At 40.0% G+C, this 14,844-nt stretch overlaps 1 protein-coding gene across 3 annotated transcripts in view; it reads right to left on the bottom strand.

Moving 5' to 3' along the window:
- Nucleotides 1-14,844, bottom strand: part of LOC116309366 (rho GTPase-activating protein 26) — an 84,176-nt gene that overhangs the window by 39,565 nt on the left and 29,767 nt on the right. For all 3 annotated transcript variants that reach the window (XM_039618753.1, XM_039618752.1, XM_031725951.2), the window contains exon 3: nt 2,233-2,328. In XM_039618753.1, the coding sequence (XP_039474687.1) occupies nt 2,233-2,328 (96 nt within the window). The remainder of the gene's footprint in view (nt 1-2,232; nt 2,329-14,844) is intronic.

Consider the following 14,844-nt stretch of genomic DNA (forward strand, 5'->3'; position numbering starts at 1 on the left):
GGTTTGAGTGGAATCTAATGGCAGAAATGTAATATAATTGTAGTTGTATTTTCATTAGTGCAGAATTGAATTTTTAGTGTAGGAGACAATTTTTCATTGCCTCAGAATGAGCTCTTTATCTACAGAGCCTGCAGGTACACATCCAGGTGCTTCTATAGAAGCCCAGAATGGACAAACCATACAGAGGGCCTTTTCCATTTTGTGTTTTAGCACCAACTCTAGGATCACCAGAATACAGAAATTAATCAGGTTGCAATCTGTACTGTCAGCTGACACTACACCCTACACATGGCTTCTTTCATCCATTATTAGAAGAAAAAAAATTCCATCCATCTGTCGATCCATCTTCTGACACGTATACAGGGGGTAGCAGTCCAAGTACAGATGACCAGACCACAGCCCTCCCTCCCCTGTCACCTACTTCAACTCTTCCAAGGGGACATCAAAGCATTCCCAAGGCAGCCGGGAAATGTAATCTCTCCAATGTGTCCTGGGTCTGCTCTGAGGTCTCCAGCTACTGGGACAAGCCCAAAACACAGCACCTTGGAAGCATCCCAATCAGATGCCCAAACCACCTCAACTGGCACCTTTTGATGTGGAGGAGTAGCAGCTCTACTCTAAACTCCTCCCAAATGGCTGGGCTCCTCACTCTATCTAGGAGAGCTCAGACATCCTTCAGAGGAAGCTCTTTTCTGCCACTTATACCTGTGATCTGACACCCACAGCTCACGGCCAAAGGTGAAGGTAGGAATGTAGATCAACTGGTAAACGGACGGCTTTGCTTTCATGCTCATCGCTCTCTCCACAACAGGAAGGTACAACATCCAGATTACTGCAGACGCTGCGCCAATCTGTGTGTCCATCTCCCCCTTCCTTCTCCCCTCACTTGTGGACAAGACCCTAAAATTCTTTAACTCCCACACTTAGAGAAGCAACTCATTCCCGATCCATGCGACTCTTTTCCAGATGAGAACCATGGTCTAAGACCTTGAGGTGCTAATTCCCATCCCTGCTGCTTCAGATTTGGCTGCAAACCTCCCAACTACAAGCCGGAGGTCATCATTCAGTGAAGCCAACAGAACCACATCATCTGCAAAAAGCAGAGATGAGATCCAGAGACCACAGAATCTGACACCATCCACCCCTGGGCTACAAATTCAGTCCATAAAAATTATAACCAAAATCCATGACAGATGAAAGCCCTGGTGGCGTATAATACTTGCAAACAAATGTGTCTGACTTAGTGAGACAATGCAGACAAAGTTCTTTCTACAAATAAATCCTGGTGTCTTAAAAATAGTACAAAATTGTAACACGGCTCATATTGTGCAATCAAAGCTTGACGATTAATCTAAACTCTTACATGTTGACACATTGACGTAAATCAGTACCTATTGTTTTTATCACATTGTTCTAAGAGGACTTATTATAGCATCAGAGAGATGAAGATGGGTTTTGACATGAGTCTCACCATGAATAGCCTAACAACAACAGTGCTGCAATCCAGCTGAGCACCAAGCTGTTCAGGAAAGATAGCCAGCGATAGTGAAACAACAGTAGGGTGGTAGGTCAGAATCGGGGCAGCAAAGAGCTGCAGACTGACACAGAGAGGGTGTGGTGACTGCACAGACTCTCACACAGCAGGCTGTTTGAGCAGAAACAGCCCAGATGAGTTCAGGGAACTCATATTTTACACACCAATATCACAAACTTTTGTGTAATAGTACGCTCTGTGTAATGACATTTTATTTCATGAAATAACTACAACATTTATGAAGACTGGAGCTATCAAAAATAACGAAAGAATACCGAAAGGGCTGCAAAATTTGAGCCAATGTACAGTTTTTTCCTTTTTTGCAGTGTTACTATTAGACTCTCCATCAGCTACTTAAAATTATTTCAATTTTTGAACTATTTTAAGCCACAAGTCAGAGGATGGATCAAAAGCTAAAATTACACCCGTTTTCAAAATGTGCCAGTAGTTTTATTAATAACAGAATAAGCTTTGATATTTTAACAAAAATAGCACATTCAGGGCAGATACCTAATCTGAGACTCCTCAGTTTTCTGTCCAGCAGCACGGAAATGAAAATCAAGCTGACCTTGAAGTCAACGCTGATTTGGCTATTCTATTTTAGTGACTAGACATGATACAACATCATCTGATGTCTATTTAGAGGCTTTCCTCTTCTGGTACACCGAATGTATTGGATTTCACATCCGCACACTCACCTATGCATATCTCATCATCCGTCTCAGCATCTCCAATGCACTGGAATTTAAAGTCATTGAGAGAGTCAGCAAACTTCCTCTTCGCTGTCGACAGACCTGAGAGAACAGAAAAAATAAGAACTTTAAGGTCGTATTTTATGTTGGTCCACCTCACTTTAAGTGAGTTTGTAATAATGTAATAACAAGCTGTACAGAAAGCATATAATAAATCTTAATCTGAACTCTAGAAAACCTGGTACTAAATAATGTGATAAGATTATGGACAAGAATAGCGGTTTTGTCCTGATTATGCTTTTAATGCTTTTAAAGTGAGAGTGAGTGGAAAGGCGGACAACACGAGTGGGTCCCCTGTGGCGTCAGTGATGGAGGTTTGACAGCTCATATATTTGTGTGTGTTCGTGCTGAAAAGTGCAAAAAAAAAAAGTTCCATTCGACTTAAGTCACATTAGCCAGGCGAGGAACTGAAAAGCCTTAGACAGCTGAATGCCTTTCAAATAATACATGAGGCGCTAAGAGCTCCTAGGAGACAGACACTCACAGCGAGCTTGGCTTCCCTTGCATTTAAACTCAACGCAGGGTCACCTTCACTGCAACATTTCCTGTTGCTTGACTGGCTTAGGTCAGCAACATTCAAAGGATCACGATGAAATAGTGGAAGGATGAAGAGGAAGACGCACAAAAAAGAAACAGACTTTACATAACTTTCTTGTAAATCGCATGCTGTGGAACAGCACCCCGCAACAAGCGCTTGCTCACCATTCTGACACCAACCCTGAAGGAATGGATTAAAATAATTATCATTTTATACTGAATAAAGTGTTCTTTTACTTTAACATTCAAAAAAAGAAAAGAAACTTATGCATGATGCGGTCGGCTTCAGCAGGGAAACCCACGTCGATAGGGAGGAGGACAAAATTTATACAAAAGCTACACAAGCAAATATGTATTTGTGGCATTTTGTAAAATAAAGATAGAAAGTATAATTAAATCCAGGCAAGGAAGGAAAATTTTAAAAAAATGCAAGAGGAGAGATCAAGAGTTTCATGAAAATGCGCATTGGAGTCAGGGAAAGGACAGCAAGTGCAGACAGAAGAAAGACAGAGAGTAATTGGCCATGTTCAAGTAAATACCACTGGTCCTCCGTGTAGATCAGTGCAGTTTGCCAGTCACAGAAATGAAACGCAGGCCCAGCAGCTCCGCTTAAATGTGCTGCCAGAAAAACGTGCACGCTGGCACAGAGAATCGCACACAGACCACTTTCTCTCTCCGGACTGACTCAAAAAAACATTTAGGATGTCAGTGAGCAGTGAGTCACAGTGGCCCTGTGTCATCAAAATAACTAAAGTATGACCAAAATGAGACCACACTCCAAACTTGAAGGATAAACTGCGGTTTTACGGTGTCAGTCAGTGTCCAGTATTAAAAAAACCCCCCAAAAAACCACTGTACTTTCACAGTATTTCCCCAATTCCCCATATTTTGCTGTAATTACATAACAGAAATCATGTAACATATTTTAATGAAATTCAATATATAACAATGTTTAAAGGTAAACATTTATATAGTGAAGCAAATATGTTTTTCCAATGAAAACCAAATGTTGTCTATAATGTCATACGGTTAATGAAATTACAGCATAAATAACTAACTAATATAAGTAGCATGCATAAAGTAATATAACCTTTTTTTCAGTCGCTTTGAAAGCCAGCAGGTCTCAGCTCTTAAACGTTTCAGGGTGTTTTTAGGTTTAAATGATTAAACATGCTGTTTTCAGGCTTTATAATCACTGCCATTACATATTGGCAAATGAGGCTGCACTGAGTGATCTCAGGTATCTATGAGCCAGATCTTAGGTAACCGAGGCGCCTGCTTTCTATCACACATTTCAGTAAACTTTAGTTTCTATAGCTTCTTATTTGTTTTGTGTAGTAGCATGGGTGATTTATTTTCAGCACGGGTGGCCTCAGCGGGAATCACATCCAGCCCTGGCAACAGTGATATCACATCCACTGAGCTGTATAAAACCATATCTCTCTCTACACTCTCATTCTTACGTCTCCGCTCTCTTATTTTTGGCCTCCACCTCCCTTAGGTCTCCTTTTTGACCGCTTCCTTTTTTCCCCTCCTTTATTCCCACTGACAGTTCTTCTCAGCACCCCGTGAGTGAAACGTGCCCATCGTTGATTTCTCCACTCCAGCTTCAGCCACACTCTGTGCGCTCTCCTGCACACAAATCATAACTAACCACAAACTAAACACACACTCAGTGCCCCTTTCTGATTTTGCATATTTAAACACTTACATATTTCAGAGCATTAAACAGATTCTAACATTAGACAACCTGGAGCAAGATAACCTGAATAAATACAAAATGCACTTCTTAAATAGTGATTTTGATTTTTTTTTTTAAAGGGAAAAAAAGCTATCCAAACCTTCCTGACCCCATGAAAAAAGTATGTCACTGGAGCAATTCTTTAGCTACTGAGAGATTTAAAGCCAACAGAAAATTCAGCAGTTTCCATCCAGGGAAGAACTGGAAGCCCATAATCAGAACATAAAAAAAACTAAAGGTTTGAACAAAACATGAAGTTTTATTCCTTCTAGAAAACTCATTTCATCTCATGAAAACCCCAAGCACGTCTACAAATACATTTAAATATTAGTCATTATAAACACCAGTGTGTAGCACACTAGATAAAGTAGACAACTCATATGCTGCAAGGCTATTGCAGAGGCCTGAGTTCAAATCTGCCCCCAAGGCCATTCACTGTCTTCCCTGGTCTTTCTCCCAGCTGTTTCTCTATTGTGCTATTGAAATAAAAAAAGTAATATTACTAGCCTTAAGAAGAATTCCTTTGAGAAATCTTATCTCCTAGATAAGATCTTTCAGGTTTTCTAAGAGAAAATTGAAATGGACACTGTGTTTGTTATTTGTAGCAAAGTATCATCATTAAGACAGGACTAAAATAATTTGATATAATTGCATTATTTTTCAGACACCATCGTAGCACTTTTGCATGAAAGTTTAAGGTTTGTTTCCCCCTTGAATCACTTAAAAATATGACGGAAAAATAAAAATCAAAGTGCGAAATTCTGTTTAACTTACTTTCCCTTGGAGAGTGTCTCACTCTACATTTTGGCAAACAGCGTGATAAGGTAACTTTTTACTCTGGCTCATAAATACAGATACGCATCAGGAGTGGACCAGCGCTCCCTATAGTCAGCATTTTTGGCAGCAATGACACAACAGGACACACATAAATCCACAGATATATTCACACATTTATGCACGCGCACATACACGTGTCAGCCCCATGCAGGTCTCTCGGCTTATATGAACCATGTTTTCAAATCAAAACCACATTGTTGGCTGATGAGATTGTGTAAAATCCTGCCAACACAAAGGAATTACTATAAAACAAAAAAAATGAATCACACACACCACAACAAGTACATTGTCCAGAAATCTTTAGGAAAAGCGAAAGTCTACTTACAGATGTAGCAAGAAGTGATGCTTGCCATTCATGGCATCCAATTTAATGCGGTAAGACACATGTTCAAGCCCCACGTTAAAAGAAAGGTTGTAACTGGCTGACAGGCTGAGCTATAACACTGGTCAGTCATTTGTACGCATTACTAAAGAGTCCAATTTCTGGGTAGGTACTAAAAAGGAAAGGGGAAAGCAGATACAGTGGCTTGCAAAAGTATTCGGCCCCCTTGAACTTTTCCACATTTTGTCACATTACAGCCACAAACATGAATCAATTTCATTGGAATTCCACGTGAAAGACCAATACAAAGTGGTGTACACGTGAGAAGTGGAACGAAAATCATACATGATTCCAAACATTTTTTACAAATAAATAACTGAAAAGTGGGGTGTGCGTAATTATTCAGCCCCCTGAGTCAATACTTTGTAGAACCACCTTTTGCTGCAATTACAGCTGCCAGTCTTTTAGGGTATGTCTCTACCAGCTTTGCACATCTAGAGACTGAAATTCTTGCCCATTTTTCTTTGCAAAACAGCTCCACAACTGCCCTGTGATGGCCTCAGAGGTTGTCTAAGAGAATGTTGGGAGCAACAACACCATGAAATCCAAAGAACACACCAGACAGGTCAGGGATAAAGTTATTGAGAAATTTAAAGCAGGCTTAGGCTACAAAAAGATTTCCCAAGCCTTGGACATCCCACGGAGCAGTGTTCAAGCCATCATTCAGAAATGGAAGGAGTATGGCACAACTGTAAACCTACCAAGACAAGGCCGTCCACCTAAACTTACAGGCTGAACAAGGAGAGCGCTGATCAGAAATGCAGCCAAGAGGCCCATGGTGACTCTGGACGAGCTGCAGAGATCTACAGCTCAGGTGGGGAATCTGTCCATAGGACAACTATTAGTCGTGCACTCCACAAAGTTGGCCTTTATGGAAGAGTGGCAAGAAGAAAGCCATTGTTAACAGAAAACCATAAGAAGTCCGTTTGCAGTTTACCACAAGCCATGTGGGGGACACAGCAAACATGTGGAAGAAGGTGCTCTGGTCAGATGAGACCAAATGGAACTTTTGGCCAAAATGCAAAACCCTATGTGTGGCGGAAAACTAACACTGCACATCACTCTGAACACACCATCCCCACTGTCAAATATGGTGGTGGCAGCATCATGCTCTGGGGTGCTTCTCTTCAGCAGGGACAGGAAGCTGGTCAGAATTGATGGGAAGATGGATGGAGCCAAATACAGGGCAACCTTGGAAGAAAACCTCTTGGAGTCTGCAAAAGACTTGAGACTGGGGCGGAGGTTCACCTTCCAGCAGAACAACGACCCTAAACATAAAGCCAGGGCAACAATGGAATGGTTTAAAACAAAACATATCCATGTGTTAGAATGGCCCAGTCAAAGTCCAGATCTAAATCCAATCGAGAATCTGTGGCAAGATCTGAAAACTGCTGTTCACAAACGCTGTCCATCTAATCTGACTGAGCTGGAGCTGTTTTGCAAAGAAGAATGGGCAAGAATTTCAGTCTCTAGATGTGCAAAGCTGGTAGAGACATACCCTAAAAGACTGGCAGCTGTAACTGCAGCAAAAGGTGGTTCTACAAAGTATTGACTCAGGGGGCTGAATAATTATGCACACCCCACTTTTCAGTTATTTATTTGTAAAAAATGTTTGGAATCATGTATGATTTTCGTTCCACTTCTCACGTGTACACCACTTTGTGTTGGTCTTTCACGTGGAATTCCAATAAAATTGATTCATGTTTGTGGCTGTAATGTGACAAAATGTGGAAAAGTTCAAGGGGGCCGAATACTTTTGCAAGCCACTGTAGTTTTGTATAACTTTAGTAAAGTAAACCATTAACACGATAGCAGACTGTGTGCTTCAAATTTTTTTGGCTACTTGTAGCTACTTTTAACCACCAAACAGAACTGAACTGCATGTTTGCCACTACAGCACTGTCCCATTATCGTTATTGGCGCATAGGTCAGCTGTCAATGTGATAAAAATCTTAAAATTCTACGAGAAAATATGTAAACCATTTTAAATATGCTGAGTCAGATTAGAAGCTAAAATAAAAACACACAGTTGGATGTGTTGATGATGCCCTGCCGTCAGTATGTGTGTATTTGTATGTGCGCGCCTGTATGTCTGTGCCCAGGCAGGAAGGACAGCAAAGGACAAGGACAACTAAAAATAGATGACCCTGTTGACACTTGCCTCTCTGTCCTCTCCGTCTTTTCTCTCACACTCACAGGACAAAATTCCTGCCATGCTTTGCTCTTTTAATTCTAAGCTCAAGACACCAACGAAAAAGAGACACACAAACGGAAACACGCAAACATGCACCGATAGGACAAACGCCCTGCTGCAAGAGAACTCCACAAGAACAGTTTGATGAACATGATGATGAAGACATGGCCTCCAAACTCCACCCATCCACCCATCAATCGAGCTCTTCTGCAGGAATATTATGGTGCTGCCAAAGCAACCCAGATATTTAGTAGCCCAAGGGCTCCTCTCAGCTGGGACATGCCTGAACTTCCTCACCTAAGACGCAATCTCATCAGAAGCACTTCAACTCACTCTATAATTAGGGGTAAGCTAAGACACACTTAGCTTTTTCTTTCAGGCACTAATCAGAGCACTCGTGAACAAATGTAAAAAGAAAATGTGGGAAGGCGGCCATATAAATGTAAACACTCCCAGCTCAATTTCCACTTTTTTTTAACCTCCTTTTCTGAAGCAGTAACCTATCCCCAACATTAAACTCTTTTCATCTGAAGTCCATGGCCTTGAACTTGAAGGTTCTAATTTATAGTGACGTGAGAGCTGACGTGACACACAAAGCATCAACCACTGCCACTGAAAAATGTCATCTTATTTGCTAGCAGGCTGACTGCAATCAACAAGGCTGATTCCAGCAAATAGCGATGTTGGGTCCAATATATTAGCACACACCTACTCATTAGTTTTGGCTGGTTCAACTTCAACCCAGCAGCAGCATTTATGTCCACATTTTGTTCTTCATTAGGGAATTTTTACAGTATTTAGGATTTTATTTCCAATTTAGAAAATTCTCTTAGTGATTCTTCGACCATTTTATTTATTTATTTTATTTATGGAATAGCTTGGTAATAAAAAAAAGTTTAAACTTTGATTTGATGAAGTATTGTGAGTTTACCCACCCAAGAATACAGTACAATGTGAGTATTTTTTCAGCATCTGCAGTAAAACAAAAAAGATAAGAAAATGAAATATCGCGATAGAATATGGGTAAAACACGCATGCGCAGAGCCTTTGTTTTCATAAACACATGGCGGAAAAATCATGGCGGCGACGGAGAATGAGAAGGGCGAAAGCGGATCGTTGAATGAAACAGATGAACCAGAATTGGTTTGTAAAAATGGTGCAACTTCAGTGATGTGGAACTGGTTTAGCTTTCGTCTGTCAGACACACACCAAAGCACATTTTTTTGGTAGAGCATGTAAGCGGGCCGTCGTTATTACCGTTATTACCGAACTGATCTTATGTGGTACACGGCACTCAAAAATCTGTCAAAAAATGTTTTAGTACGACTTTGCTAAGCTACGAACCCGCACCGCTTGATGGATTGTTGGAGCATTACGTCTACCGTAGTCAGGAGCCTCGCGGAGTAATACGTACTGTCCTTCAACATATTACCGTATTGTGTGTGTATAACCTCTTTTTAAGTTTTGTGGATATTATAGATGGTTATGCTGAGGATATGTCAGCCAATTTCCACTGGAAATGCCTTTTGGTTAAACTGTCAGCAAGGAATTTGCATTTGCACTGTTAAATTTTTATATAGGTTAAATGCACATAAGAAACAGCTGCTTGTTTAAGTGAAAATACATTGATGGGGTTTTTTTTTTGCACTAATAAAGTTGTGGAGTTGTAAAGTATTTTGTCTCGCATCAGTTATATCATCAGTTATATTGTTATCGCAAATTTTCAAATATATAATATTTTGATAAATATTTTGTCAAAATTGGATAAAATCACTTTTAAAGACAGTACTCTGAGTCACAGTGGAAAATCTCACTGCAAAAGTGGAAGAATCCTCTCAGTGCTGCATTTTAACAATGGTATTTGTATGACAGTGACTTGGATACTGCTGAAATGTTGCATCTTACTCAAAAAACACAGAAACACACACAGAGCACTGTAAGCTACACAAAAGGAATCTGTAATTAACCACAACCATGCAGCAGCTCTACAACGGCCGCTATGTGTGTCACAAACACACACATACACGGTCAAAAGAATGGGCCTGTGTGATATCAACAGGATATCCAACAGTAGCTTGAACTCTACAGAAGCTTTGTTCCACGAGCATGTGAATAGAAACTTTATTCATCAAGTAGGACAAGTGCACGCACACACACAGACACACACTATTCATCTGGGAGACAAAGACAGATTTCAGTCTCCTCATCTAATTCTTTACATGACCCAGCAGCCAAGCAAGGAGAGGAACTGATGGACTCAATTATAGTGGAAGGAATGTAAAAATCACCACGTAGTGTACGAGGCACTGTATGGGAGTTTACTTTAGGACACATATTTTTATGATATTACTGGCAGTGTATATGTTGCTTCAAGGTTAATGTTGTACCAAATAAGGACCATCATTTTTTATGTTAATTTATTTATACATGTAACTCCAAAAGTCTGATACAGAGGTCAAATTAAATTCTCTAACCATTTAATGCAAATTTTCTCTGTTTAAACACTGATCCAGTAAAGGCCCTAGTAACACAGGCTTAGGGACTAGTTAGCAACACCCTGCTTTTCCCCCTCTCACTAGGTGAAAAGTGTCCATGCGTCAACTAGTTGGCTAGTGGTTGTTGGAGGGTGCTGAATGTCACCACATGTAATTGGTCGCAAAGAAGGTTCTGCACCAAAAACCTCCTTGTGATTGCTTTGGTCACTAGCAGTTTTCTGCAGTCACCTTTAGTTTTCAATTTTGGAAGATCCCAATTTGTCTGCAAACATTCACTAACTAACCACTGTGCATTAGTGAAACCGGGAAAAACTGCAAACCAGAAATGGAGAATGTTTGTTTCTGACCACTAACCAGTCTTTAGACTTGCATCAATGGGTCTTTGGCAATTTATTTCACATTGAGTACCAGTAACCTCAAGAAACCATCACAACCAGTCAGGAAATACTAATTTTTCCCTTATAGTTAGGGCACCAGGGCACCCTCCTCATTAGTCGCTTTGCGCACAGCCACAACATCATGATTCAGTCACTTATATTTGTATTGCTCACCATTAAACTGCAGGAACCAGTTGCAGTATTCCCCTGAAAGACAGGTGTCGCCACTGAGACAATACCCTCACATCCTATCTGATATAGGAAGAGAAGTCATCAAAACTGGAAGCAAAGACTTAGTGATAAAAACTTGGAAAAAAACACTCGGCAAAGTCTCAAGTTTTCAGACATTTGAATCTTCCTCTGCATATCTGTATATCTCTGAGCTTCTGTAGGGGAATACCATTAAAATGGCAGTACAAACCAACATTATCATACACTTGTGCCCTTCCATTTTCACATCCAGAGAATAAGCTAAGCTGGCTACTATTAAATGCCAAAACTGCTTTCAAATACATATAAGTGCATATTTTTTTAGCTAAATCTCCCTTAAAGATTAAAAAAAACAAAAATGTGTATAAAAAGGCACACTCTTGGGCCTTGCTTCCCCTTTAGTGAACAAATAGAGAGTTTCTCATACATAAATCATTATACTGAAGACAAGATTTAACATTGGGTTTTGGCTACGTTTAGGTCAGTTGTCATTTGGGAAGTAGTCATTAGGGTTAGTGCTAAAGTACATCTAGGAAATGAATAGAAGTCAATGTAAAGCCCTCTCCAGTGTTGCTTAGCTTGTAAGTTAATATAATTGTTACCCATTGACTCCTTATTGAGCTTAAAAATACATCTATCAATTTGAAACAAAACTATGCCAACAGTCAAAACAAAACTGTATTAATCTTATAATTATTAGACCTCTATACTGCCATGTCTTACTGCATGTACTGAAGGATGCATACTATTGTATTAGGGACTCTATTTTTCCTAATTTGCCTTTGTTCTTTTATTAGTGATAGTCACGTTGAGTGTCACTTTAATCAGATCTAAAGCAATAAATGCATTATCAGTGCCTTATACCTCATTGGTAAAGCAGACATGTCACAACAACCAAAAATGAAAAGGAAAAGACGCCTGCAATGAGTAAACATCATCAAGCTGAGCAGGAACATCTGTATATGGGCAGGCTTTCCTGTTGGACGCGGCACACAAGGTCAAACTGATGTATAGTGGAGAGGAAGCACTACTTTCACAGCAACAACAGGCCACAGAAGCAGGGAAAGTGTGAGAGCATAAAAAGGTAAGGAAGTGGAGGTGGCTTTTTTCAGGCGTTACCATGGTGAGTGCAGGTTGGGGGGGGAAGCAAGGTTCATAGGTCACGTTGTGTCTGTTCACTCAGCTCAGCCAGCTTTATTGGAAGCTAACTGGGTAGGGTGTTCATTGTCACACAACACAGCTCATCACTATCATTTTGAAGCATATATGGGTGATTAAGGTCAAATCTGGCCATGAGTGTAGATCCTGTTACGCATCCACATTTCATATCCGTCATCTGCTTGTAATACAACCCACCATCACAGCTGGGCGACAACAGAAAAAAAAAAGCTCACTGCTGTCTGCTAATATGAAGTCCATACCATGTAATACCTTGCCATGCTTTCCCTGAGGACTGTGCGGAATGGGTTGATGTTTAGAGGTTACATTAAGGTGGAATCAAATTCAGCCTCTTCAGTGATTAAAATATTGCACCATGAGTGCGTGAAAAACCACTATGTGAGTGTAAGAACAAAACATGTAGAGTTTAGAGCTTTGTTATGGCACAGGAGAAAGTTTGAGATGGATGCAACGACAATAACGTCACCTTAGAAATCGAAAGAAAGAGTCAGAGATTGGCAGAGAAATGAGGAGAAAGAGAGAAAAACAGCTTATATTTTATATCATTCCCTTCCAAAGTCCAGCCTGGCTGTCTTTACAGCAAGTATGTCATCACGACAAGCTGCTGCCAAGATGCATGAAACAGCCCCCAGGCTGTAGCTTGGACTTTTTATGCTAACATCCTCACAGATGCAGGAGACACATGCATAGCCTACTTATGCAGTCTACATGGACATAGAGGTTACATTTCCTTTATTAGAATGTTGTATACAGCAATACAACTAAAAGTCTAGAGCCAGGCTGGTGGTCCTTGATGTCATCCTTCAGGTAAATGTTAATGCCAGCATGCAAAATGTCAGTAAATACAAAGTACAGCTAAGGTTAGTGGATTAGCTGTCATAAACAAAAATGATTAAAAGTACATTTTAAAACTGATGATGGTTCAGGAGATCAAGAACTTTATTACACCTCATCAGACTAAGATTGAGTTACCTTACCAACCTTTACAATATTTGTTAGGGGTCACCCAGTTCTTGGTCTGGTTGATATTCTTTCTCCTGAAGTTGTGTAACATGGACTGTGTGCCAGTTTATTGGTAATACGAATCTATGGCTTCTTATTAACACTAAAATGGCTGAAAAATGCCATATAATGGCTGAGCTAAGGTTATGACTAAGATGCTTACAGTCAAAAGCAGTCTAACAATCTGCTCTAAGAGACACATTTGCCCCTCTTATAATTTGTAACGGTATCTGCCGTGAAAAAGCTGTATTGCTAGTATCCGTCCAATAGCTGCCAATAACTGAAGGGGGAATATCTGAACATCTGTACAAAATTTCATGGATCAGTTTTTGAGATATTCTAATGTAGCGCCAGAATGGTTGACTGAAATGCCTGATACCATTCAATAAGAAAGCATTAAATGGCAATCACTGATAAAATAAAGAAAAATGCCATAAAAATACAGAAAGTAAAGCTGAACTAGTTAATTCAATCAAGAATTATTCAATTTAGATGAGAAACTGGCTGCAAACTTTCAGCACAGATTTTGGGATAGGTCTATTTTTATTATAGTAGAACTTATTTTGTACTAATATGCAAATTATACAAATGTATTCATAGACACCATGTTTAAAATGAAAGAACATCTATCAATATTTTACAAACATTATACTGTAGGGATTCCTGTGAAAACCATTTTTACAGGACTCCGTACATGCAAAAACCTAAGTACACTCTTGCTGCTTCCACTGGGGATCAGTTGCGTGTTAAAACAATACCACAGTCTTCCCAAGACTGGACATGCTGGCTAATTCGCTCCAAGGTAAGACCATGCAATGCTCAAAGAGTTTACAAAAAAGAGATTGCATCTCAGACTCTAGAGGCCTCAGTTAGCATGTAGCATGTTAAAGTTAATGACAGACAAACAGCAAGACTTATGGAAGACAGACCAAGACCAAAGAGGAGATGTTTGGCCATAATACACAGTTTAGTTCAAATCAAACACACCACATCAGCACAAACACCTCATACCAACTTTCATGCACCCCTTAACCACCTTTATCCTGTTGTTGTAAAACTTCAAGTCCTCTGGTTGGTAATCACTTGAATCAGACTGAAACTGACCCGGGCATCTTGAAGTCATTGAGTCCACCATGAACTCATCTGTATACCAAAATATTCCAGAGTTAAATATAAGGCCATCTGTCCAACAGCTAAAGCTCGGCCCAAAAATGTGTCACACAACAGGAGAACAATACAAACTTTATCAGCTTACAACAGGCTGATAAAGAAAAGAATCAAATTGCTGCAATGGGCCAGTCAAAGTCCAGACCTCAAGTAATTTAAATGCTGTGGTCAACCTTAAGAGGGTTGCGCCTAAACAAATACCCCCAAACCTCAATGAACTAAAGCACCATTGTAAAGAAGAGTGGGCCAAAATTCTTCCACAATAACGTGAGAGATTGATAAAGTCAAACAGAGACTATTGCTTCAAGTTATTGCTGCTAAAGGTGGTTCAGCAAACTACTGAATCATAGGATGTACTTACTTTAATCACAGGACTCCATGGAGACCTATCAAAGCTTTCTTTTTCACATGACTGCTTATTTTTTAAACATCTATTG

The sequence above is a fragment of the Oreochromis aureus genome, linkage group 10 (assembly GCF_013358895.1).
Source record: "Oreochromis aureus strain Israel breed Guangdong linkage group 10, ZZ_aureus, whole genome shotgun sequence".
In the NCBI taxonomy this organism is placed as follows: domain Eukaryota; kingdom Metazoa; phylum Chordata; class Actinopteri; order Cichliformes; family Cichlidae; genus Oreochromis; species Oreochromis aureus.